Here is a 21900-nt window from a genome sequence, read left to right on the forward strand (position 1 = left end):
GTGAAAAAAAAAAATATGTATAAATAATGAAGTGACCTTTCTTATGGCACATAATAATACACAAGGTCCGTTTAGAACCTGAAATGATTACAGGGCCACTCCAACAAAGAGGCTGATTGTGCACTGTGGAGCGACATATTTCACGAGGGCCGTTTATTGCCGCCTGCTCCTTTGAAGCGCCGGAGCTGCTGAGTGAGGCGGGAACGCGGCGCTGCACACCTGCATAACTCGGGAGGCAACACCTGTGCACCCTGCGGCTCCCCACGAGGAGGGTCGCCGCGGTTAATCTCCAGGCGGTCGGCTCGTCAAAGAGAAACGTTGAGTATTTGTTAGGGAGTATCGATACGCGGTATCGGCACGACGGGATCGTGCTTGTGCATCTGTGTGTTGGATTTAAATGGATTCTACTCAATTATTGCAGATCTTAATTTGTGCAAAACAAGGTTGTAAATTTTCCCTTTCATGTCCATCATTGGAAAAAAAAATGGTGTCAGTTACTTATATTAACAGTATCTTTGCTATTATTTATGACATTCATATTTAATCCACAATATGAAAATAATGTGATTTTTTTTTTGACTGAGAATGCTTACAAACGATTCCACATAAATGAGCACACCTCAAAAGATTTCTTATAAAACTTTTGAGTTCCCTGTCATAATCAATATTTTCTACAAAAGCAGGTCAAATAAATATTTGCTCAAAATGAACCAAATGGAACTTGTCAACGTACACGTAAAAATGTCACTTTGCTGCAAAGAAAAATGTGTACACACCACAATGGCAACTGTAATTTATAAATGTGATTAAAACTGTGACAATGCTTTAAATTGATGTAGCAAAAATATAAAATAAATAATTAGGTTGAAATGATCCTGGTTGGATTTCTTTGTCGAACTAAATAAAATAGTCTGTATTTTGGAAACTACAATTCAATACACTTTACAAATTATCTCGAGTTACTTTACGCCATTTAATGCATGCGGAGTATTTAAAACGATGACAAAGACACACACAACAAAAATATTGCAAATAAATACAACCGCGCGTCAAAAGTGCGAGTTCAGCATCCACGCAGCGAATTGCACAAAAAAAAAAAAGTACTGCAACTTACCTTTAAAAAGTCTCAGGTGATTTTTCACGGTGAAGTTGCTCAAACAAACAAAAAAAAAGGACAAGTTGGTGAAGAGGAAGTCCTGTTTTTTTTTTTTTTTTTTTTTGGGTGGTCAAGTCTTCACATGTGGGGACTGCCCATGACGCAAAGTGACAACAAGCTGCAGAAGAGTAAATAAGCACAAATATTCCTCCGCTGGGCACCAGTGTCTCCCACCAACGACGCTGTTTTTAGGCTTACGAGTGCAACCCAGAGGAGTAAGCCAGCAGTCCCGTTTGAATGACGCGCAATGCGGGAAGAGGAGAGAAAAAAAAAAAAAAAAAAAAAGCCTGCTTGTGTGCGTGTGTGTTTTCTTCGTTTCCATTCAAACACACACACACACACACATCAAGATGTATCCACGCCACGCACTTTGGGACTAGAACACACATACACACTAAACCACCTCCTCATCATCATCATCATCATCGTCATCTTCATCCCTGAGCGCGGAGGGTGAGCCTTGTTATTTTTGGGTGTACTGCGACCCCGTGTGACGTCACGGGCCACCTGCTCCGCAAACAAATTAAGTTAATTCAAATAAACTTTTTTTTTTTTCTTTACTCAAATTGTGATTTAAACACAACCTAAACCTAACCCTCACGACCTAACCCTAACCCTCACATTTTTTCCACCACAATATTTTCACTCACAATTATAATCAACCAGTGAAGTGTCAACATGTGATTTAACACAAATAAAAAAGAGCAACATGTTTTCTGCTAAATAATATCCAAATTAACATTTAGAATTAGCTATTGCAATTAAATTATATGGAATATTGCTGCAAAATGAGTGTTATATCAAGGTGCAAAAAAATGTGGGAAGATTGTCTCACATGTTCACAAGGCTTGTGGAATAATTTAGAATAAACACAATTTCTGCAAAGAAATGGCTAAAATAATCACTTTATCCTCCAAAAAAGGAAAATAATTCTTTAAATGCAAATACTAAAATAAATGCGTGTTTTTTTATGCATAACTGGGTGTGATGAATTTAATTATTGCAATGTTGGGCCTTATTCAAAATCAATTATTTTAAAAGAACCACGATAAAACCAAAAAACAACCTTCATTCTGAAGAACAAGCGCAGTGGTCCTGAATATGTTTGAAAATGTACAAAAAAAACTTTAATGGCGTAAATATGTCATATGTTTTGGTATTTGTTTGCTTGTGTAAAAAATGATGCGAATATTTCAATTAAAACCATGCTGGCCTGAATTGCAATTAAACATGTGGGTGTTTGCTGACACCAAGCGGTCATATGTTGAACGACAGTCAGCAATGGCCCAAAAGAAAAAATAAATCTTTTTTGTCATAAGGCATTTTACCCATCCAAGTTGCAGACACAGCAAATATACTCTATTAATGGTCCACTCAAAATATTATATCATACTGGATATTTTTTAAATTTCCATTTTTATTGATTTCCTATCAATCAGATCAATTCTTTCATATAACAGCCATTGCTTTGTGGATTAATGGCAAGTTTTGTTTGATTTGACGACTTAAAGAATGACCAACCTTTGACTGAAAAATTCTCTTTGCATGCGCCTTACTAAATCTTATCGTGATCAAATACCGCCCTCTACTGATCAGGCATTGGAATTACAATTATTATTATTTTAAAAATGAACACTATAGCCTTAAAAAAATACGACATATTCTGTACATCCACACTGACCATTTGTAGTGAACATGAGTTGCTATGTTCCTCCACACAGGAGAAAAGGAATGACGCCTAATAATAGCCAGAGCCTAAATAGGCCATTAAAAGTCATTAGAGGGAAATATTTGGCTGGGGGAACAAAGTGGCCTTTGTGGACAGAGGCCACCTGTGAGGGATTGTGCGACTCGCATTGAAGTCTACTGACAAGATTTACTGTAACCGTAAGGGGCTGGTGGTCGCACAGCATATCGAGGATTAGTTGAATTAAACTTCACATGGTTGAACGTATTCAAGGGGGCTTAATCTGGCCAAACAAAGAATAGAATGAGATCTGCTCTTTGGTCCAGAAAATGAGGTGAAAGACTCACTGGAGAGAAGAATAGTAAGTAGATCACGAAACATTTATTTTATTTTATTTTATTTTATTTTATTTTATTTTATTTTATTTTATTTATTATTTATTATTTATTTATTTGTATTTTTTTTAGATCACAAAACATGTTTGGAGTTGGAGGTCTACCTCAAACCAATGCATTGTGGGAAATGTAGGATCTTGGGGATTACGGGGGGACTTGAGGACACGTGTTGTGGTCTTACTAATAATAGGACAGTTTCGTTTTTGTCAGGATTTTAGAGGAATGCTCGCATCATCCCTGCGGACGTGGTCTTTGTCATGTCCTGAGTGCTGTTACATAAGACGGGTTTGGATTTATTTATTCTTGTCGCTAGCAAACACATTGTGGCGGGATAAACGAGCGAAGGACCGATGCGCTTGAGCCGCATGTGTCCTATTAATAGTCTTGGCCCGGACTCAGCTGCAAGCCGACTCCATCTGTCCAGTCACGTAGCCTCTTCTCTCGCTCGCCCCTTCTCCGGTGTCACCCCCCCGGACAGGGCTGAGGGCACTGCGCTCGGCGTCACCCTCCGAGGCAGACGGACGGCAGGACAGGCCGACAGCTGGCTACCATGGAGGCTCTGTCCATTCAACCCCTGAAGGAGGACAGGTTGTCTTTAGGAAGACAGGAAGAAGAGGTCAGGATGGAGGCCTTCCCCCCTTGGGGCTCCACTGCAGAACAGGAAGAACCTGAGTGGGAAGCAACTTCCACAGTCCGGAGGAAGGTTTCCTTCGCCGACGCCTTCGGGCTCAACCTGGTGTCCGTCAAGGAGTATGACGACGTCCACGCCGGTGAGGACACGGAAGAAAAGTCGCCACCGCAAGAGGAGTTCTACCTGTCGTGTCTTTTTACGGCGCCCTCATCTGAGGAGGAACTGGTGAGGCGGTTGGAGGAGCAGATGGTGGAGCTGGAGAGGGTGGAGCTCCTCCCGGGAACTACAAATCTCCGAGGCTACGTGCGGGTCCTCAACCTCTGCTTCAGTAAGTCCGTCTACGCCCGCATCACCCTGGACGGCTGGAAGAGCCACTTTGACCTTCCGGCCGACTACGTACCCGGGTCGAGTGATCGGAAAACAGATCGCTTCACCTTCCAGTACACGGTGGCTCTTCCGCTGGAGAAAGAAGGGACTCGGGTCGAGTTCTGCCTGTGCTACGAGACCTCGGCCGGTACTTTTTGGGCTAACAACCAGGAGATGAACTACGTCATGTTCTGCCACCTGAGGAGTCCTGCCAAGCAACAAGTGCAAGAGGAACTGAAGATGAAGAGGAGTTGCCTCAGAGCCAACAGGTAAGGGAGAGTTTTGCTTTTGGGGTTAAAGTCGGAGCTGGCAACTCGAGTGCAATTACGTAATTTTGCAGTGATGGATTATTTTGCCCGTATATGGTGCTGGTGTCTCTCTCTCTCGACTGCTGGATGGAGACAGACAGGCAGGCACTTCCTGTGTGTACATGCTCATCTGATTGCATAGTGGGATTATTCTTTTTTTTCTGTGAGTGACATCATCATCCCCTGCTGAAGAGAAAAAAAAAATAAACAGGGGGCCTGACATGTGTGTGCTATTACAGGAGGGCGAGCACACAGGAAAAAGAATTTACGGACATGCTGACACTCGTCGCAGGTGTGTTTACATGTGTCACGATTATATTACGTTGGTCAAAGCCCCCCCCCTTCATAAACTCTGACCCTTGTCGACTCGCAGAGGGCGAGGACCCGCGTGACGCGGTGGAGATGAGAGCGGAGGGCCCGTCGTTATTCTCGCCCGCTGAACGCAAACCTTTGGTGAGGGTCATTCCTGGATTTTTGATGAGTTTGTCTTATTTAATTGTTTTGTGAAAGCCTGAAATAAATCAACTGGCAATTTAATTTAATTTTTTTAATTTTACAGTTTTTTTCCCAACTTTGAACTTTGTGACCTCTTTGACAGGTGGCGAGCCTAAAAAGCCGACAGCGAGCGGCGCGCTTGGCGCACGTGAAAGACATCTTGTCCCAGAGGTGGCGTGACCCCGCCAAGACCCTTCAACCCTCGGGGGAATATTTGCTTGAACGCCGAAGAAAACAAGTCCTCACCTATCACCAAATTCCTCTGATCACTCTGGACTGGGACAATGAGAAGCAGAAGCAGTGGGTGAGCTCCAACATGGACCGGAATATCTGGACCGGGAGAGCCAAAGTGGAAACAGCAAAAGCTGCGCTGTCTGTTAATGATATTTGGGCGACCTTTCTTAACGGGAAAAGTCCAAGCCCGGATCACGAAAGCCCCGTGTGCGACGTGTGGCAGGCGTTTATTCACGGGCCTCGCAACTGCGGAGTTTCTGAATCGGAATGGCTGCAGACCACCGCTTTGGTTCCCCCCGCGAGCGAGAACGTACCTCGGAATGCAGAGCCGACCACCTCGTCACATGCTCTCCCGGATCACGTTTCCTTAAACTCCGAGGACCGCCAGACACCCGGCGTTGTCGGCGGCGCTGAAAACATAACCGCGCTCGGGTCTCCCGTGCTTGTGTCTTGTGACTCTGTTGACATTTTAAGTAAGTGTCACAAGCATGAAGAAGCCTGGATAAAAGGAGGACTACACGAAACCGAGAAGCTCGTAGAAACAAGCCAGAGGGAGTTGACGACAACAGACACGACAGCAAAGACTCGAGACGGTGATGAGATCTCACAGCGAGGAAGCCAAGAATGGGAAGAACCACACAATACGATAGATGACATGGTGGCATCTTGGGACGCTTTGGACGGTAATCATGCTGTCACATCTACAGAAGAGCCTCAGAAAAACCAGGCAGGTGAAAATCAAACGTCCGAAAGCTACGGAATACAACCCGTCAATGCGAAACAAATAGACGTTCAACCAGAGACTGAAGGAGCGACATCATGTAAGAACCTTGAGAACGTCCATCGGAAAAAAAATGTTTTTTGCGCTCTTGAGGTGAAAAATGAGGAATCGGACGCACCGGGTGACCGTGTCGGCATCTCCAAAAATGGTGCAACCTTGGTCGTAGAACCAACGACAACAAACGTCCATGACGATGTTTTGGATCCAGATGAATGTCACGCAATGAAACGAGGCACTGAGAGAGTCCAAACCAAGCAAAGTCATGTGGACACTCGTGAATCAGAACCTGAGTGCAGACAAATTGGAGATGATTCAGTCAAGAGGGTCCATGGTCCTTCCCGAAGAAACACAAAGGTTGATCAGGATCCGGCGGGAAGTAACCCCACAGAAGAAAGTCAAAGTCCCTCCAGGGGGTCCGGCGGTTTCATGTGGTGGAGCGTCTTGTACATCCTGAGTCACATCAGCAGAATGCTCACCGGCAGCCTGCTGGTGGGCGGGTTCTTCGTCGTGGTCGTTCTCTACGAATTCCCGGCGTTCTTTGTGCTCTACATGTTTTCTATGGCCTGGTGCTTTTACAAGTGGAGGGGCCCTCAGGGGGCAACAAACAAAGTCAGTTAGGTCCGAATAATGGAGAAGATATGGTGTGCGAGTGTGAAACGACACTATAGTCATGTTCCTAATTTTTTGCACTTTAGTGTACGAAGAGAAGGACGAGGGAGTAAGTGTGATAACACTTGTAACGTTTGATTTTTATATTTGTATTTTGCCTTTCCTACTTTTTCCAAGTAGTGCCGTGGTTGTCTGGCTTTCTTGAATAAACTCAACGACTGGTCACAACATTTTCAGGAGACTCGAGACGCATTTTTAGCCGCAACACTTTTTGGCAATCAAAACAAATCTCCAAGTTTGCCTAGCAACAACAAAAGACTCCCCCCCCCCTACGCCATTCACAGGAATAAACTCTGTGAACCTCAACGGCTCTGAATGAGAAAGCCGCTTTTGCCTCTGCGGAGCCATCCATCGTTTTGTTTTTAAGTGCCTGTCGAGAATACTTGGAAGGAATTCAAATTCGCCCGGCGAACGGTCGCAGTGTAATTTATCGACGTCTCGTTATGACATCACGCAGTCAAAACGGGTTCAGGTTTCAACGAGTGCGTCACCGTGGGCGGTAAAGCAGTTCAGAATAAGTCACTTGATCCAATCCGGGGCATGGCGACCTTTTGTAAAACCGGGCAGCGATCCCACGCTGGCAGCCTCAAAGCAGATGGCCTCTCGCCAAGGTTGGCATGGCAGAAGGCCGGCTTCGCTTTTTCGCATATCACACGGAATGATCTGGTAGAAGTGGGCGTGGCATAACCGCACATGGATTTATAATTGAGTGGAATCACATGTGGAGTTAAAATAGAGGAACTGTATATCAAGGATCATGTGAGTGATATTTTCAGAAGTGCATCTGATAGTCACTGGCTACAAAATCCAGACTGGGATTAATTTTTGGGGTTAACAAAATATTCTTAACACAGCTACAACTTTGTTAAAGTGGAGCAAATTATGAACAGTTCCAGTTAGCCATCAAAATAAACACAGTTCATCTTGCAATGTCACCATCATCCTCTAGATGTCACTGCAGCCTCACTTATCACCTTCTGCTAAATGGATTCATACAAAAAAAAAATAACCTCAAGCAAATATTGGACACCATCTGCATAATCCAGGACTTGAAATGCCATTTGAAATAATAAGCGGTTGCATGACGCAGAAAGCGACACAGACAAAACAATCGAGCCCACTCTCTCTCTCCGTGGCAACAGAATAGATAAATAAATAAAAAATCAGCGTGCAATGAAGCGCACTGCCGGGGACAAGAGGGTGAATGAGGACATGGAGCATGAGTGGATGAGAGCTCTAGCGGAGGCTGGGCCTAGCTACGAGGCCCGAGGGGACCGGAGGAACTCGGTTGACAAATCGGGGACCTGACAAGCCTCCAAAACACCATCATCCATACATCCATCTATCCTGCACCTTGCCAACAACATGACCTCTTGCTAGTACCCGACTCCCTATACCGCTGGAGTTCCTACGTCAAGCTTCCAGCTGCTGGTGCTCCTGACACTTGACATTTTGGATGGTGGGACGTAGGTGGGACACCGACACTTCCCGAGCAACACTAATTGCAGCCTGTTTGGGGATTTGAGTGTGATGCCATATGGCTGCAAATGGCACTGCTGCTACATTATTAGCTAGTGGCTAATTCCTGGGACTCGAATATAGATGTATAAGGTTACTGCAAGCAGGAAAAGAACAAGGGAGGATTGCGTAACAATTACGACGGCACTTCGGGGGCTGGGAATGTTTTCTGCTGATTTTTCAAGCAGGAATTTTTAAGGGGGGGAGTCGGATGCCAATGTCACGTTAGAGGCGCCATATGTGTGATGCTTCAATTCACATGAGAAGTGGAGCAAGGCTGCGAGGGGGTGGAGACTTATGCACTCTATGTACGGAGGCGTACCGCCTTCCGGCGTCAAATGTATTACAGTGTGGTTTGGATTTTGTCCAGCGGGTGTCTTAGGTTGAGGCACCCTTGACATTAAAATTACACAAAGCAAGCATTTTTTTTTTTCCGTATAATTAATCGCCATTTTTATTCTCAGCCAATCCAATTTGGAAATCCTAGTTAGCTTTGCCGCCAAAAAAAGGTCACACGAGGAGCAGATTTTTTAAATTTATTTTATTCCATCCAACCTCGTGTTGCCTTGATGATCTGCCGGCTTTTTAAATCCCTTTTTGGAGGCGTCAAAACAAATCAAAATGCGTGTTTATTAGGCGGCCATCCCTCTCTAATGGAGAACGCGGTCATCGTTTTAATTAGGAGTTGGCCCACTTGCGTATTTATTGAGAACTTCATTCAAGTTTTTAAAGACTGCTCGCCTCTTTCCTCACTCCGTTTGCCTACCTTGATACGGATAATGGATGAGTGGTTATAAAAGGAGGAAAATGGGGGAATGAAAAGGACAAAAGCGCTTGGGGGAGCAGATGGATGTCTGCAAAAGGCAAAGTCAAGAAAAGAAGGAAGAGACAGATGAGATAGATAGCAACACGGGGGAGAAGTGAATTCAATCGATTTTTACAGCGGTGGCCTTGGAAATCCGAGTCTCTTTCTGCATCTGCGTGTCTTTGTATGACGATAAATATATATATTTTTAATATATATTTTTTTATATATAGTATATATGTATAACACAAATATTTTTTTATAATTTATACAAAAAATAAATCTGAAAAAATATAGAATAAATTAAAAACATATATACATAAATATTTTTATATACGATACAAATATAAAAAACATTTTATAATTTATCCCAAAAAATAAATATAAAAAAAGATAATACATTAAAAATATATATACATATATATTTTTTATAAATATTATATATGTATAATACAAATAGAAAAAAAAATTATATAAAAAAGAAATATATAAAAAAATTAAATAAATTAAAAAATATATACATATATATACATATATTTTTTACACATATTTTATATAGCTATAGTATCCCTCTCTCTCTCTTTCTCTACACTAACAAGGAAAGTGTGAGAGGAGACAGGCCTGTTATGGTTCACTGCTTACAAGGCTGGTGAAATGTGAAGACCAGTGTGTGATGTACTGTAATTGTGTGTGCATGCGTGACAGTAAGTAAAGTTGTGTACGTGTGTGTGTGAGCGAGAGATGGACAGAGCGAGTCTACAGTAAGTCCAGTGGTTTGACTTTGAGTGACAGGTGAAGGGAAACAGCACGTCAGCCTGCTGTTGTCAGCTTACGGGGAAAAAGTGCTTCTCTCCTATGTTTTTTTAATCACATTACACTCCAGCTGAACCCCCAAACACCCTTCTACATGCTTCTTCCGGTTCATTAGGGAGATTAGAATGATTAAAAGGACTAAAGATAAAGAGGAGGTCTCATTAAAAAGCTACAAAAGCAGGCAGGTAAAAATTCGTGAGCGTGCTCGAAAGAATTCAGGAGCAAAAAGTTTGACAACGCTAGTTGATGATTGACATGATAATCGGTTGAAAATTGCCGTCAATCGTCAAATAGAAAAATAATGGATACATATTTATCGTTTCTAAAAGGAGATTTTTCTAAATGATTATTTATTTGCTGTCCATCCGCTTGAGTGCTGAATAACGATATCAAAGGATGGACGGCATCCAATTATTTAATCAAAAAATACTTTAAAAAAATTGGTGTAGCCAAGAAAAAAAATCTAATTAAATTTAAAAAAATAAATACTCTTGTTTTAAATAACTGATAAGAAAATAATTAATTAATAATTAAAGGGGTTAAAGCTTTAAATATTTCCGTGTTCTACAAGTCAGTGTCCAGGTTTTGTTGCAACTCCAAATCAGGTGGCGTGATTTGCCAACCAGCGCTGTCGGAGACAACAAATCGTAATAAGTGGGTGTCGGGGGGAGGGGGGGGGGGGGGGGCTGCCTGTATACCTTGTTGGCAAGCAGAGCAGGCGAAAAGAAGGCGTCGAGGGAAAGGCGCCTACAGTGGGACTGCTGTGTTGCCATGGCGACTGTCTTTGCATCGCAACCGTAGAGAAAAGATTTTATGTCCTCGTACCTCGGCTTCTTTCTTTCCATTTTCTACTTGATGTTTTTCTTCCCTGCTTTGACACCCCCCCCCCCCCTCCTTCCTCCCCCACAAGACACACAAACACAGGGTGAGAAATAAATCAGGTGCAGCCATCCAGGCAGAATGCTGATGAAGGCACGGCAAGGTAGTGGATGATTATTCAACGCCTCGCGTGGCAATCATCAAAGACCCCCGGCTCCCTCTCATTTACCGTTTCCACCGGTAGATAATAAAAGTCTCCAAAGATGCGTCAGTCAGTCCAGTTAGCCCGTAATCAAACGTGCCGGGGAGACGGACGGCGAATGAATAGATCCAACGAGGACTAACAGCGCTCGATCACTTGAGAATGTTTTGTGTGTGTGAACGGCAACGGGAGACACATCTCCCATCACTATTAACACCACTTGGCCAAGTAAAACCTTTCGCCATGGTAACGCATCATTCCCAGGACTTATAGCTAAACGCCTATTTCCATGGCAACACCATGTAACAGAGTCAATTTTTTTTTTTAATCGGCACTACCAGCTGAAGATTGCCGTCAAGCTCAACAAAGAGTCTATTAAAAATAGCTTAGACATACTATTTGCTAGCTTAATGCTAATTAGCATCTGTAATGTGTTGAAATAAGCAGGGCAGCAACATATAGAAAGACAATATAATCATGTATTCTTTATCCTCTGCAAAGAATTATTCGTGCTGTACTGAAAGGAGCTTGAAAGGTAATGTCGGAGTCCCTCAGGGGTCAATTCTTCGACCCTCGGTTATTTGAGTGGGTTCAAATCAGTGCAGGCGGAAAATTTGCCGGTGGAAATCGAGGACGAGCGTGCGCAAGCCTGCAGATGTAAACACGGGGAAGGGGGGGGGTGGGGATAAGCTGAGACTCCCATTTACTTCTACCACGGAAAAAAAAAATCATATATTAATATCCCAAATCGGTTCCTCCCCCCTCTTTCTGTATGCCCTCATTTCAGAAAAGATGAGGGGGGGAGGGGGGGACGGGGGGGGGGGGGGGGGGGATGGGGATTCCATTCGAGAGACGAAACAGGTTTCTTCCGCGCAGCAGATGATGAAATCCGAAGCAAGAACGCAAAGAGCCAATGAGACATTCCGGAGGTTTGCCCGGCTACCCCAAACCTCCCTTCCTTTTTAATTTCCGACGTAAATGTCAAACGGTTAATAAGAGGACCAATGTGGCTGTATTTGTTAACATTTGCCACACAGCAAGTCAAAAAAAAAAAAAAATGGAATGCTTAAATGAAAACAAATTGAGCCTTTCAGCCAGTGTTAAATCCAGCCGTCGCTGTCCTTGGTGCTGAATCGCCGCATTTAACAGCAACGACGTATCAATCAAAGCAAATGTTACCCGTTTGATAATCGTGACAAGCCCGAGGCAGCTCTTGGACGACGGAAATCTTTATTCAGCATTAGCATGTGCATTTTGTGTGTTTTGTGGCGCTCAATGTTTTGTAACACAATAGCATGTTGCGCGCTACATGACTCAAGGATTTGATAAAACATGAAAAAAAAAACCTTTTAACTGGCTAATGTGATTTCTTAGGCTTTTTTGACTTGACTCAATCCATTTCTTTTTTTTTTGCTTTCAGTCAGAGCCAAAATTGAGATTTCTACCTTGATGTTAGCGCAGGCAGGCGGCCCACTCGACCGCCACGCCAAGTGGTGCGCTCAGATCATTAATCAGGCTCGATGGCGCAGCGGGTAACGGGGCGAGCCGCGGGAGAGCGCTAATGCATGCAAATGTAAACTCGTTTTGGGGGCAGGTTGAGCCAAGGACACAACACGAAAAGCACGCCACGGTCCGGTACACCTAAAACGGGATTTGGCTCGACGTGAAAATGAAAAAAATCCAAGCCTGCCATATCATCCACTGGGGAGCGTTCCATTTTCTTGATCAGATGTCCTACTTAGAGCCCGGGATTGTCAAACAAGCTCCTTAAGCAGCAGCAAATGTGGGAGTCGGAGCTGATTTGGCGCCAAACGAGGGTTCGGCTTAAGCACGCCACCTCTTGTTATTGTGAGTCTCATTACGCTACCTCGCCGCTGATAACCTCGCATGACTCGCCGAGATTAATCCGAGTTTAGAGAAGATGAGGTTCGGGTTCAGCTTCGGGTCTGCAGATTATAAAATGTATTAAAAGGCCATACACATGTATCAAATCCCAATAAAGGCACTCGCTGCTTTTATCGATGGTGTCTGCTCTTTTATGATTTTTATAAATGCAAGCTTTTGGTTTATCCGGTTATTATAGCCGAGAAATGTTTTACTGTGACAATAAACATCTTCGAGGAATACAAAAAAAGGGAAACAAAGCTATTAATAGCGTTTATTAGCTTGCTGTCAGTATGGTAAATGTTGACGATACGGTATTAAAGTCATAAATATTGGGACAGCATTTTTATTTTTTTGGGGCTTTTTGAAATGAAGCAAATTTCTTTCGGACCGGACTGTGTCGTAAAACACGATTAAATGGACCCATTTGTTCTATTTGCAGTCCTTTTCCGTCTGTGTCCATATCGGTTTATTGACAAGGCACTTAGGCACTGCAGTAGTAACCCAAACGGAAGGTTGCCAAAATCGGAAAATTCATTCCAGTCTAACGCTACGGCGGCAAGTGAGTTTTATTTTTAATGACTCCAGCGATGTTTGGTTAGTTGGTGCGATATTGCTTAGTCGGCGAAATGGCTGGAATGATCAATAATGAAAAGCTAAACAAAAAAAAAATCACTCACTCACCCTTACAAACGGTCAGAATAAATTGCTCACGAGCAAATGTTGCTTTTGGTTTTTTTTTCCTCCTACACAGAGAAAGCAATGAGTGAAAGAACAGGCCATTTAGGGAAACCCCCCAGGGGGGATCGGGGAGGGGTTTCAAGGTTGAGTCCTCCTTCATTGTGTGTGTGTGTGTGTCGTCCTCTGGGGTCTCGCTAACATTCAGGCAGGCTTATATCTCCCCTCACGCTGGGAATAAAAAAATAAAATAAAATAAAAACACGCTAGTGTGTGTGCGCTGACACTGCCCGAGCGCCGGCGGCCATTACAAGTCTCCAGGGTCAGATAGGGAGGGGTTGATGAGGCGGAGGGGGTCAACAGCTGTTGGTGAAGAACATTCTGGGCATAGCTCAACACGCTAGCCGGGAATACATATTGTAATATATCGGCGGGAAATCCAATGTGTCCATTTTCCCACTCAAGCTCATCCAGCGCTTTTTTTCCCTTTCGATTCAATTTCCTCCTCAGTTTTTCCAATTCTCCGAAGTGCGGCGGTTATCAATTGAGCTTCAAGCGATTTTCCGCCGAGTAATCGTTTCCAAAAGAAGAAAACAAATAAAAGCGACACCTGTTATGACAAATAAGAGGTTCGTGCAGAGGAGGCCACTCAAAAGCAGGCCTCATCGTCAAGGCAACCGTTTTATCCCTATGCGGCATCTTGAGCCAGACCCAAAAATGTCCACACACCCCCAAGCGAGCGCATTAGCACGCACGCCAGCTTAACACAAAACACACACACAGGACCAGCGAGTCCGACCGACGGAGGGGAAGATTACGTAATCACTCAGTGAGATTTTTTTAAAGCCAGCCAGTGACCCAACCATTTTTTTTTTTTTTCCAGGAAAGAACGCTACAGCTTTGTCAACAATGGTTAGCGCCGAAGTTGACAAGCATTATTCGGATTTATATAATTGCAGTCAAGTCGGTGAATATTGAGAGAGTTTTTGCTGACTCATCGGACATTCGTGCAGATGGACGATAACTTTGAAACCAAGCGACAAATTTAAGGGTTCTCCATCGATGTGTTTTTATGCATGCTAGGAGAACAGGGGACTTGGCTCTTTCCCCCGCATTTTCCTCTCAAATGAATTGATTGGCTCGGTCGCCGACTCATCGGTATGTACGATCGGTCGGCGACTTGGCTTCCGTTGTGATGGTTTTCCACAAATGCCGGAATATTTCGGAGGAGGTAACAACGTCCTCCTTGACCTGGCTTAAGGGAAGAAAGGATGGAGGCTAGCTGGAAAATCTCTCGGCGGCCTGACGGAGCACCTCCCGCTGCAATCTGTAATTACCGACGGTGCAATCAGCGGCCTCGTTAATTTACCCTGACTGGCAGCAGCTTGACGGCTCAATTGCGGGGAATGCAACTCCATAAGTAAATGGAAACGACATCTCGGAGCCGACTTGAGCCTCAGAGGCTGCACGTGAATTATATTATTATTTTTATTATATTTATTATAATAAATATATAGAATAAATATATAATAAAAATATAAAAAATAGAATAAATATAAAATAATAATAATAAATATATATTTATTATCTGCCATCAAAATTTGAATGACTCGTCTTACAAAATGACGAATCCAAGCCGGGTTCGCTTATGGAAACGTTTTCCTCAGTAATTCTTTCCTGGTAGTCCTTTCGTACGCGATTGACAGGCGAAATAAAAAGGATGAATGGCACACTAATGGAAAAGCACTTTAAATTACAGCAGGTGCCACAAGTGCTTTTACCTCCGCCAATTGGGTTAACATCTCTTATCATATTTACAGTACACAACAATGCATATATCAAACCACGGTGTGTATACAGTAGTCAACACACACACATTGGCAAACAATAAAAAAAAAATGATGGTAAAAATGCAAATGATTTCAGTTTTTTTTTTTGCTTTTGTGTGAGTATTTCCATAGAAGTGTGCGGATGATAAACCAACCAGATGATTGTGTTCATCATAGCAAGGCACAGGGGTGACATTTACACTATGAAATGAAATGTGATGAGCTATCAATCCCCCCTTGCATATATTGCACACACACACACACACACATGGGCGTGAGTCACCATGATGCACTTTGCCGTCAGCGAAATTTGATGCAGGGTACACATCGAGGCGTATCTGAAGAAAACTTGATCACCTTGAGTAAACGCTCGTTTAGATCAATTCCACCGGCGGGCATCAATTTTGGAAAAGGCTCCACTGTGACAGCCCAAGTGAAATGGTGAAGCATCACATTTTGGAGCACGATTCAGAGAGGTGCGGTTATTTGCCGATGTTGCTCATGTGGTTTCTCGTCAAATGGCAGGTAGACAACAGCTTCACGTTATTGCTCGACTCGGGGTTACGATTCCATAGATGACCTCATTAAATTTGGGAGGGATTTAATGACAACATGGCTGCCCTTGGAGTAAACACACACACAGATGGACGGTTATTACTTTGCTCCGGATCACACTGATGACTCACCATGTGGAATTGTCTCCAAATTTTAAATGAAAGAGCATTTAGAGAAACAGCCAGGGTGATGCTCGGATGGAACATCTTGCGGACTTCAAGTCAAATGCTGATTCCAATTTTTTGCAGAATAAAATTCCGATAACTGATTAATCTTAATTGTCTCATGTTAATGTTTGTCTTAAATTGTAATGTGCAAACATAAATTTCAAATAAAAAACAGGCTAAAATAGGGTTGAGCCATTTTGGTAATTACATTTGGAAATTTGGAAGTGATTTGTCAAAATGACACAGATTTAATGCTGCATTAAATAACAACATCATTTGATAGCATTCATATAATTGTTTCTAGTCCAGGATTATCTAAAAATAAAATTAAAATGAAAAAAAACACTGAAATATTGCAAATTAATTCTTCTTCCGGTCCTGTTACGGAAAGCTACAAAGCCATTGGTTGATTACACCCGGAAGTCCCACCTTTCCTGTTACGTGACGTAGGCACGCACTGCGGCTATCCCGGAAGCACAACAACTCGAAAGCTCCAAACATGACGCCTAAACAGCAACTTTCACGCGTTGCGGCTTCGCTTACCTGCCTGACTTTCCTCCAGATGATCCCCCCCGCCGCGGCGTACGATGCCGGGGACGCGTTGGCTTTGCTACTGGGAACTGTCGTCTCCATGGTGGGCTTCTGTGCCTGCCTGGGATGTTACGCGAGGAAGCGTAACAGATTACTGTGAGGAGGAAAGAGTCGCTCGTTCTGCGCTTCTTCAAATTGCAGCGTTTGCTTTATGCACATATGAAACTTTCCGCCCTCCTTTTTGGTTGTTTTGGGGGAAAAGCTTGGCTGAAATCGACTGATGTGCCTGACCGGAAGCGTCGTGGAGAAGAAGTGGAAAAAACCGGAAGAACTTCATAACATGTTACACTGCTGTCAAAACAAACCAACCCTGTCGTTGCCTCAAATAAATAATTGTATTCTACTTAAAATGTTGATTTGATTTGATGTTTTCATCTTTATTGCAAAGTGCTTGCAAATCAAAGAAAGCTCCTGTCAAAATAAATGCATTTAAACCATTATGAAATTTTGCTTATTAATTTTGAATTTAACACAAACATGTTTTATAATAATGCAGAAAAAGGTAGAAACTATGCAATAATGTAGATAGAAGAGAGAAAAATCTTAACAATACAGCCTTTTCTTTATTGCATGACTAGAAATCCTTCAAAATAAAATGCTCACTTGGGATGGAGAGCCTATTGGAGCACATATTCATGCCCAGGTGTGGTGCACCACTAAAAACTCATAAAATGAGAATGAAGGTGTCCATTAAAAATGCCATCACCCCACCTAGGGTCATATGTTTTATACCCGAGCGACAAAGAAAAAGAACATTGTCCCACACGCTTGCGACATGACGGCTGCATGCTTGAGAAAACCAATTCTATGAATTTGTCATGCTGCCTTGGATGGGAGAACAACAGTGAGCAAAGTGCTTGTCAATTATGCATTTGCCGTACATGGGATGCCTTTTACCTCAAGTGAACTTGGCAGCCTGACACGACCCACTTACCTACTCTATACGTCCCCCATTTATTATTGCTAATGCTAATATCATCAGCCAAAATTTCCCCTTGTAATAAAACTTCTCAGGAGCTGTCCATGGTTTGTCTCATCAGCAAATAGAACAAATTATAGAAGCATTGCATGCATTAATTTATAGTTTGAATCATTTAGGAGACTCTTGAGGTATCCCACGAGTCATCTTTAATATGTTAATGAGAAATGCATGATTATTATATATGTGATAAGTTATCACTGTAGATAAAATACTTTCAGAGTACAAAGTAAAACCTAACTCAAAAGGAGAAAAATTAGATTCTAAATGATGTAAGCAGAGGCCCGGTTGAGTGGATGAGAGCTGCAGCTACTGCTGCTGCAACAAGAGACAGAGACGCGTCTTGGATCACAAATAGGGATGCAGGGCGCATGCGCACTGCTCCCCGTTTACTGTATGATTTTCGCCGTGGTGGAAAAAAGGGGGGCAGGCAACAATCGGGATTTTTTTTTTTTTAAACCAGCGACAAAAGACGACGAAATAATCTCCAGGGGGATGTGAAAACGGACCCTTACCAACAGGTACGGTTTGGATCGATCACCCGTCATCACCTTTTTTCCCGTATTTTTCTATTTTTTTTTTTCTTCTTGTGTTTCCTGGAGGATTTTGACATGGTCTTGTCGACGCTGTTGTGTTTTATCTAAAGCAGTGACCGAAAGAAAAAAACTGGGATTGCTTTGCTTCATGTGACAATCGAAGGAGGCTTTTTATTTTTTTTTAAAAGATATAAATAAACCGTAAGTACGCCGCTCGACAAACGCGACATGTAGAAATACGCAATTGTGAGACAACAGACGGGCTTTTGTTGAATCTGCTTTTCACCAGCGATTTTATGCAAATCGTGTCAAATATAAGCAGGTTCATGAAATTAATTACTAGTTAAGGTTTTAAAGGGGAGCAAAACACGAAGGCTTCATGCGACTATTTGCATCCCGCTTGTGTGTGCGCGCTGTGCGGGCAGGCTTGCTGGGTGTGATCGAGAGCACCTTATGATTTTTGTTTTTTTGTTTTTCCGAGAGAGGCTTTAAAATGCTCCCTCTTGCTTTTAAAAAAAAAATTGCTTCACTGCGCATTGGAAGGATGAATGCTTGTTTAAATGAAACGACACGAATGTGACAGAGACATTGCAGTAGCTGATAGGCGGATGATGATTTTTTTCTTCCTCTTCCCCTCGTTTGGCTTCCTTTAGGTGTGATGAGACAAAGGAACAAAGGATGCCTTAAAGGAGAGGTTGCCTACATGCCCGGAAACCTCCTCAAAGCCCACCGCAGCCAAATGGATCTAACGCCTCCCCCCGCCGCCGCCGCTGCAGCCGCCGCCGCCACCACCGCCTCCAGATCATGATACTCGGCTGAAGCTATCCCCGCTTATCTTTATGATCCCTCCTCCATCTATGGCGAACTATAGCCATGCAGGGGACCACACCATCTTGCAGAATGTCTCTCCTCTCGCCACCTTCCTCAAACTGACCTCCCTGGGCTTTATCATCGGCGTCGGCGTGGTGGGGAACCTCCTGATCTCCATCCTGCTGGTCAAAGACAAGAGCCTGCACCGGGCGCCTTACTACTTCCTGCTGGACCTGTGCGCCTCCGACATCCTGCGCTCGGCCATCTGCTTCCCCTTCGTCTTCACCTCGGTCAAGAATGGCTCGGCGTGGAGCTACGGCACGCTGACGTGCAAGGTGATCGCCTTCCTGGGCGTGCTCTCCTGTTTCCACACGGCCTTCATGCTCTTCTGCGTGAGCGTCACCCGCTACCTGGCCATCGCCCATCACCGCTTCTACACCAAGAGGTTGACCTTCTGGACCTGCCTGGCCGTCATTTGCATGGTGTGGACGCTGTCGGTGGCCATGGCCTTCCCGCCCGTGCTGGACGTGGGCACCTACTCCTTCATTCAGGAGGAGGACCAGTGCACCTTCCAGCACCGCTCCTTCCGGGCCAACGACTCGTTGGGCTTCATGCTCCTCCTGGCGCTCATCCTGCTGGCCACGCAGCTGGTTTACCTCAAGCTTATCTTCTTCGTCCACGACCGGCGAAAAATGAAGCCCGTCCAGTTCGTGCCCGCCGTCAGCCAGAACTGGACCTTCCACGGGCCCGGCGCCAGCGGTCAGGCGGCCGCCAACTGGCTCGCCGGCTTCGGCCGGGGCCCGACTCCGCCCACTTTGCTGGGAATCCGGCAGAACGGCAACGCGGCGGGCCGCAGGCGTCTCCTGGTGTTGGACGAATTCAAAACGGAGAAGAGGATTAGTAGGATGTTCTACATCATGACCTTTTTCTTCCTGGGGCTCTGGGGGCCTTATCTGGTGGCCTGCTACTGGCGGGTGTTCGCCAGGGGTCCCGTGGTGCCGGCGGGCTACCTGACGGCCGCCGTGTGGATGAGCTTTGCCCAGGCCGGGGTCAACCCCTTCATCTGCATCTTCTCCAACCGGGAGCTGCGGCGCTGCTTCAGCACCACGCTCCTCTACTGCCGAAAATCCAGGTTACCGAGGGAACCCTACTGCGTTATATGAAGGTTTTTAACCCCGCCTCCCTTACCTTCACTTTCGCCCCCCGTTTGATCCGGGCTTTCCCCCTCGTGTACAGCTCTCTCTCTCTCTTTCTCTTTGCTAGCTTTTCTTCTCTTCATCCCTCCTTTCCAGCAGCCAACCTCTGTTGGCGATTGCATCCCAAAATAAAAAGGAGGCCCGTGGAGTACAACAGGGCGCCGTGTTCCGCCCCTTGTTGTTTGGCGGAAGGCCATGCCCGTTGCAGAGAAGCAAAAACGCAGACAATGAAAACGCTTTGGAGTTTCTTTTTTTTTTCTTTTTGTCTCTCTCTCTTTTTTTTTCCAAGATGCATTATTTTGTGAGGTGTGAACTACAAGAAAACGGAAACAAACAGAAACAAAGAATACAACAAAGAAACGATACCTCTCAAGGAATCACTGGAAATGTTTTCTATTTTTCAGAGTTGCACTACGAAAAAAGATGTAAAGATTTTGGTTGCAAAGACAACAAGACCCTTTTTTCTCCCCCCCCCCCCCTCCCCCCTCCATACTAAACGATGAATGCTTTAATTTGCAACAGACTACACACACAAAAATCGCTGTAAGTAAGGCAAACGTGTTGGAATCACACCATCACCAGAGGATGAAATGGTTTTAATGTAAGTGGTAACTTCTTTTTATTTACCAAGCGGGGCGGGATTGGGGGCGGGGCTTGACGTGTGTGTTTTATTTTTCGAAGCGGGAACTTAGAATGGATCTCTTGAAGTTTTATGTCCCTGATAGTGTCTGCCATTGTTATTTTTCTCATCACCTTTTACAGCGTGGAGAAGAAAATGCAGATTTTTCTTTGCTTTGGGGAACAAAGTTGTGCTAAAAAAAAAAAAAAAAAGGACATTTGAAGATAAATGTGCTCATCATATCCATGTACCCTCAACACTACCGACCGATGCCACTCCGGGTGTTCTTGCCTTAATGGTTACAATGCTAATTGTCATCTTAGTTCATCTCCTATCAAGTCAGTCCTTGGATGCAAGGGGGTTATTTATTATTCTATTTTTTTTTTAATCACATGAAGTGCATGTCCACTTTTTTTTTTTTTTACAGTTGTCTGAGATCGATCACCGCACGCTCAGAGCACAGGCAATGAGTGTGTATGTGTGCGTGTGTATGTGTGTGAGCATCAAACACTTCAAGACCAGAGCCTTAGTATGATATCTTGCACAATTTGTAAAAAACAAAACAAAGAAACAAAAAACTGAGAAAAAGTCAAAAGACAAAAAAAGGGGGACATGTAAGGCACAGTCTTGTTTCTACTTTCCCGACATTTGCTCTCTACGGATTGTTTTCAATTATAATTCTTTCTCTCTCTCTCTCTCGTGGCCATTTTTTTTTTTAACAAAAAAAAAAAAAAACAATGACTCTGTTCCTTTTTGTAAATTATTGATGGTGTGTAAGTATGTGAGTCTTTTATTTACTTTTTTGGAGTCCCGAATGTGAGTACAGTTTCAGTTAGGATTGCATTTCGCTGAAAGTTAACTGTGTAACCTGTTGCTTTTTTTTTTTCTTTCCAAAAATAATAATAATAATAATAATAAAAAAAAGAAAGTTTCCACTTTGCAACATTTGCTCGATTTAATTGACGAAAAAAAATGTGTTTCTGCAACTTGAATTGTTTCTTACTCCAGGTTAGCCGCTATGCTAGCATAGCAAGCGCTACAGAAAATGGATGGATGGATTCTATTGTGGAAAAAAAAGGGGAAAGCATGAGACATAATAATTTTGAACATTTTTGCTTTGCATATTTTATTTTTTTGAGCCACTGAAACAACATTGACCAGCTGTTTTGCTACTTTT

The 21900-nt window shown here is 43.6% G+C and overlaps 4 protein-coding genes across 9 annotated transcripts in view; 3 read left to right on the forward strand and 1 right to left on the reverse strand.

Annotated features, from left to right (window-relative positions):
• The window catches only part of foxp2 (forkhead box P2), a 62755-nt gene extending 61046 nt beyond the window's left edge, over positions 1-1709 (reverse strand). Inside the window, exon 1 of one of the 5 annotated variants that reach the window (XM_049760749.2) lies at positions 1115-1709. The gene's annotated coding sequence lies outside the window, so the exon portion shown is untranslated. The remainder of the gene's footprint in view (positions 1-1114) is intronic. The other 4 variants (XM_049760748.2, XM_049760752.2, XM_049760746.2 and 1 more) reach the window with 4 other exon arrangements.
• A 1936-nt stretch (positions 1710-3645) lies between these two features.
• LOC125992116 (uncharacterized) lies at positions 3646-6892 on the forward strand. Its single transcript, XM_049760742.2, has 4 exons — positions 3646-4504; positions 4783-4835; positions 4917-4996; positions 5142-6892. Exons 1-4 carry the CDS (start codon positions 3789-3791, stop codon positions 6669-6671), a joined length of 2379 nt encoding a protein of 792 aa, XP_049616699.1. The 5' UTR covers positions 3646-3788; the 3' UTR covers positions 6672-6892.
• Positions 6893-16404: 9512 nt separating this feature from the next.
• LOC125992137 (small integral membrane protein 30) lies at positions 16405-17028 on the forward strand. Its single transcript, XM_049760788.2, has one exon. It carries the CDS (start codon positions 16492-16494, stop codon positions 16681-16683), a length of 192 nt encoding a protein of 63 aa, XP_049616745.1. The 5' UTR covers positions 16405-16491; the 3' UTR covers positions 16684-17028.
• Positions 17029-17911: 883 nt separating this feature from the next.
• Positions 17912-21666, forward strand: gpr85 (G protein-coupled receptor 85). Of its 2 annotated transcripts, none has more exons than XM_049760776.2 (2): positions 17912-18299; positions 18752-21666. In XM_049760776.2, exon 2 carries the CDS (start codon positions 18938-18940, stop codon positions 20069-20071), a length of 1134 nt encoding a protein of 377 aa, XP_049616733.1. In that variant the 5' UTR covers positions 17912-18299; positions 18752-18937; the 3' UTR covers positions 20072-21666. The 2 variants fall into 2 exon arrangements, with proteins under 2 accessions (XP_049616733.1, XP_049616734.1); XM_049760777.2 differs by having other exon boundaries at positions 17912-18083.
• Positions 21667-21900: the final 234 nt, after the last annotated feature.

Source organism: Syngnathus scovelli, chromosome 22 (genome assembly GCF_024217435.2).
Source record: "Syngnathus scovelli strain Florida chromosome 22, RoL_Ssco_1.2, whole genome shotgun sequence".
NCBI classification, from domain to species: Eukaryota; Metazoa; Chordata; class Actinopteri; order Syngnathiformes; family Syngnathidae; genus Syngnathus; species Syngnathus scovelli.

What these genes read in the sequence shown, in the direction of transcription:
- LOC125992116 (XM_049760742.2), top strand. Translation starts at nt 3,789, where the DNA reads ATGGAGGCTCTGTCCATTCAACCCCTGAAGGAGGACAGGTTGTCTTTA. An exon ending in AGTTGCCTCAGAGCCAACAG is followed by an intron (nt 4,505 to 4,782) that starts GTAAGGGAGAGT and finishes GTGCTATTACAG; the next exon opens with GAGGGCGAGCACACAGGAAA. An exon ending in CCGCTGAACGCAAACCTTTG is followed by an intron (nt 4,997 to 5,141) that starts GTGAGGGTCATT and finishes CCTCTTTGACAG; the next exon opens with GTGGCGAGCCTAAAAAGCCG.
- LOC125992137 (XM_049760788.2), top strand. Translation starts at nt 16,492, where the DNA reads ATGACGCCTAAACAGCAACTTTCACGCGTTGCGGCTTCGCTTACCTGC.
- gpr85 (XM_049760776.2), top strand. Translation starts at nt 18,938, where the DNA reads ATGATCCCTCCTCCATCTATGGCGAACTATAGCCATGCAGGGGACCAC.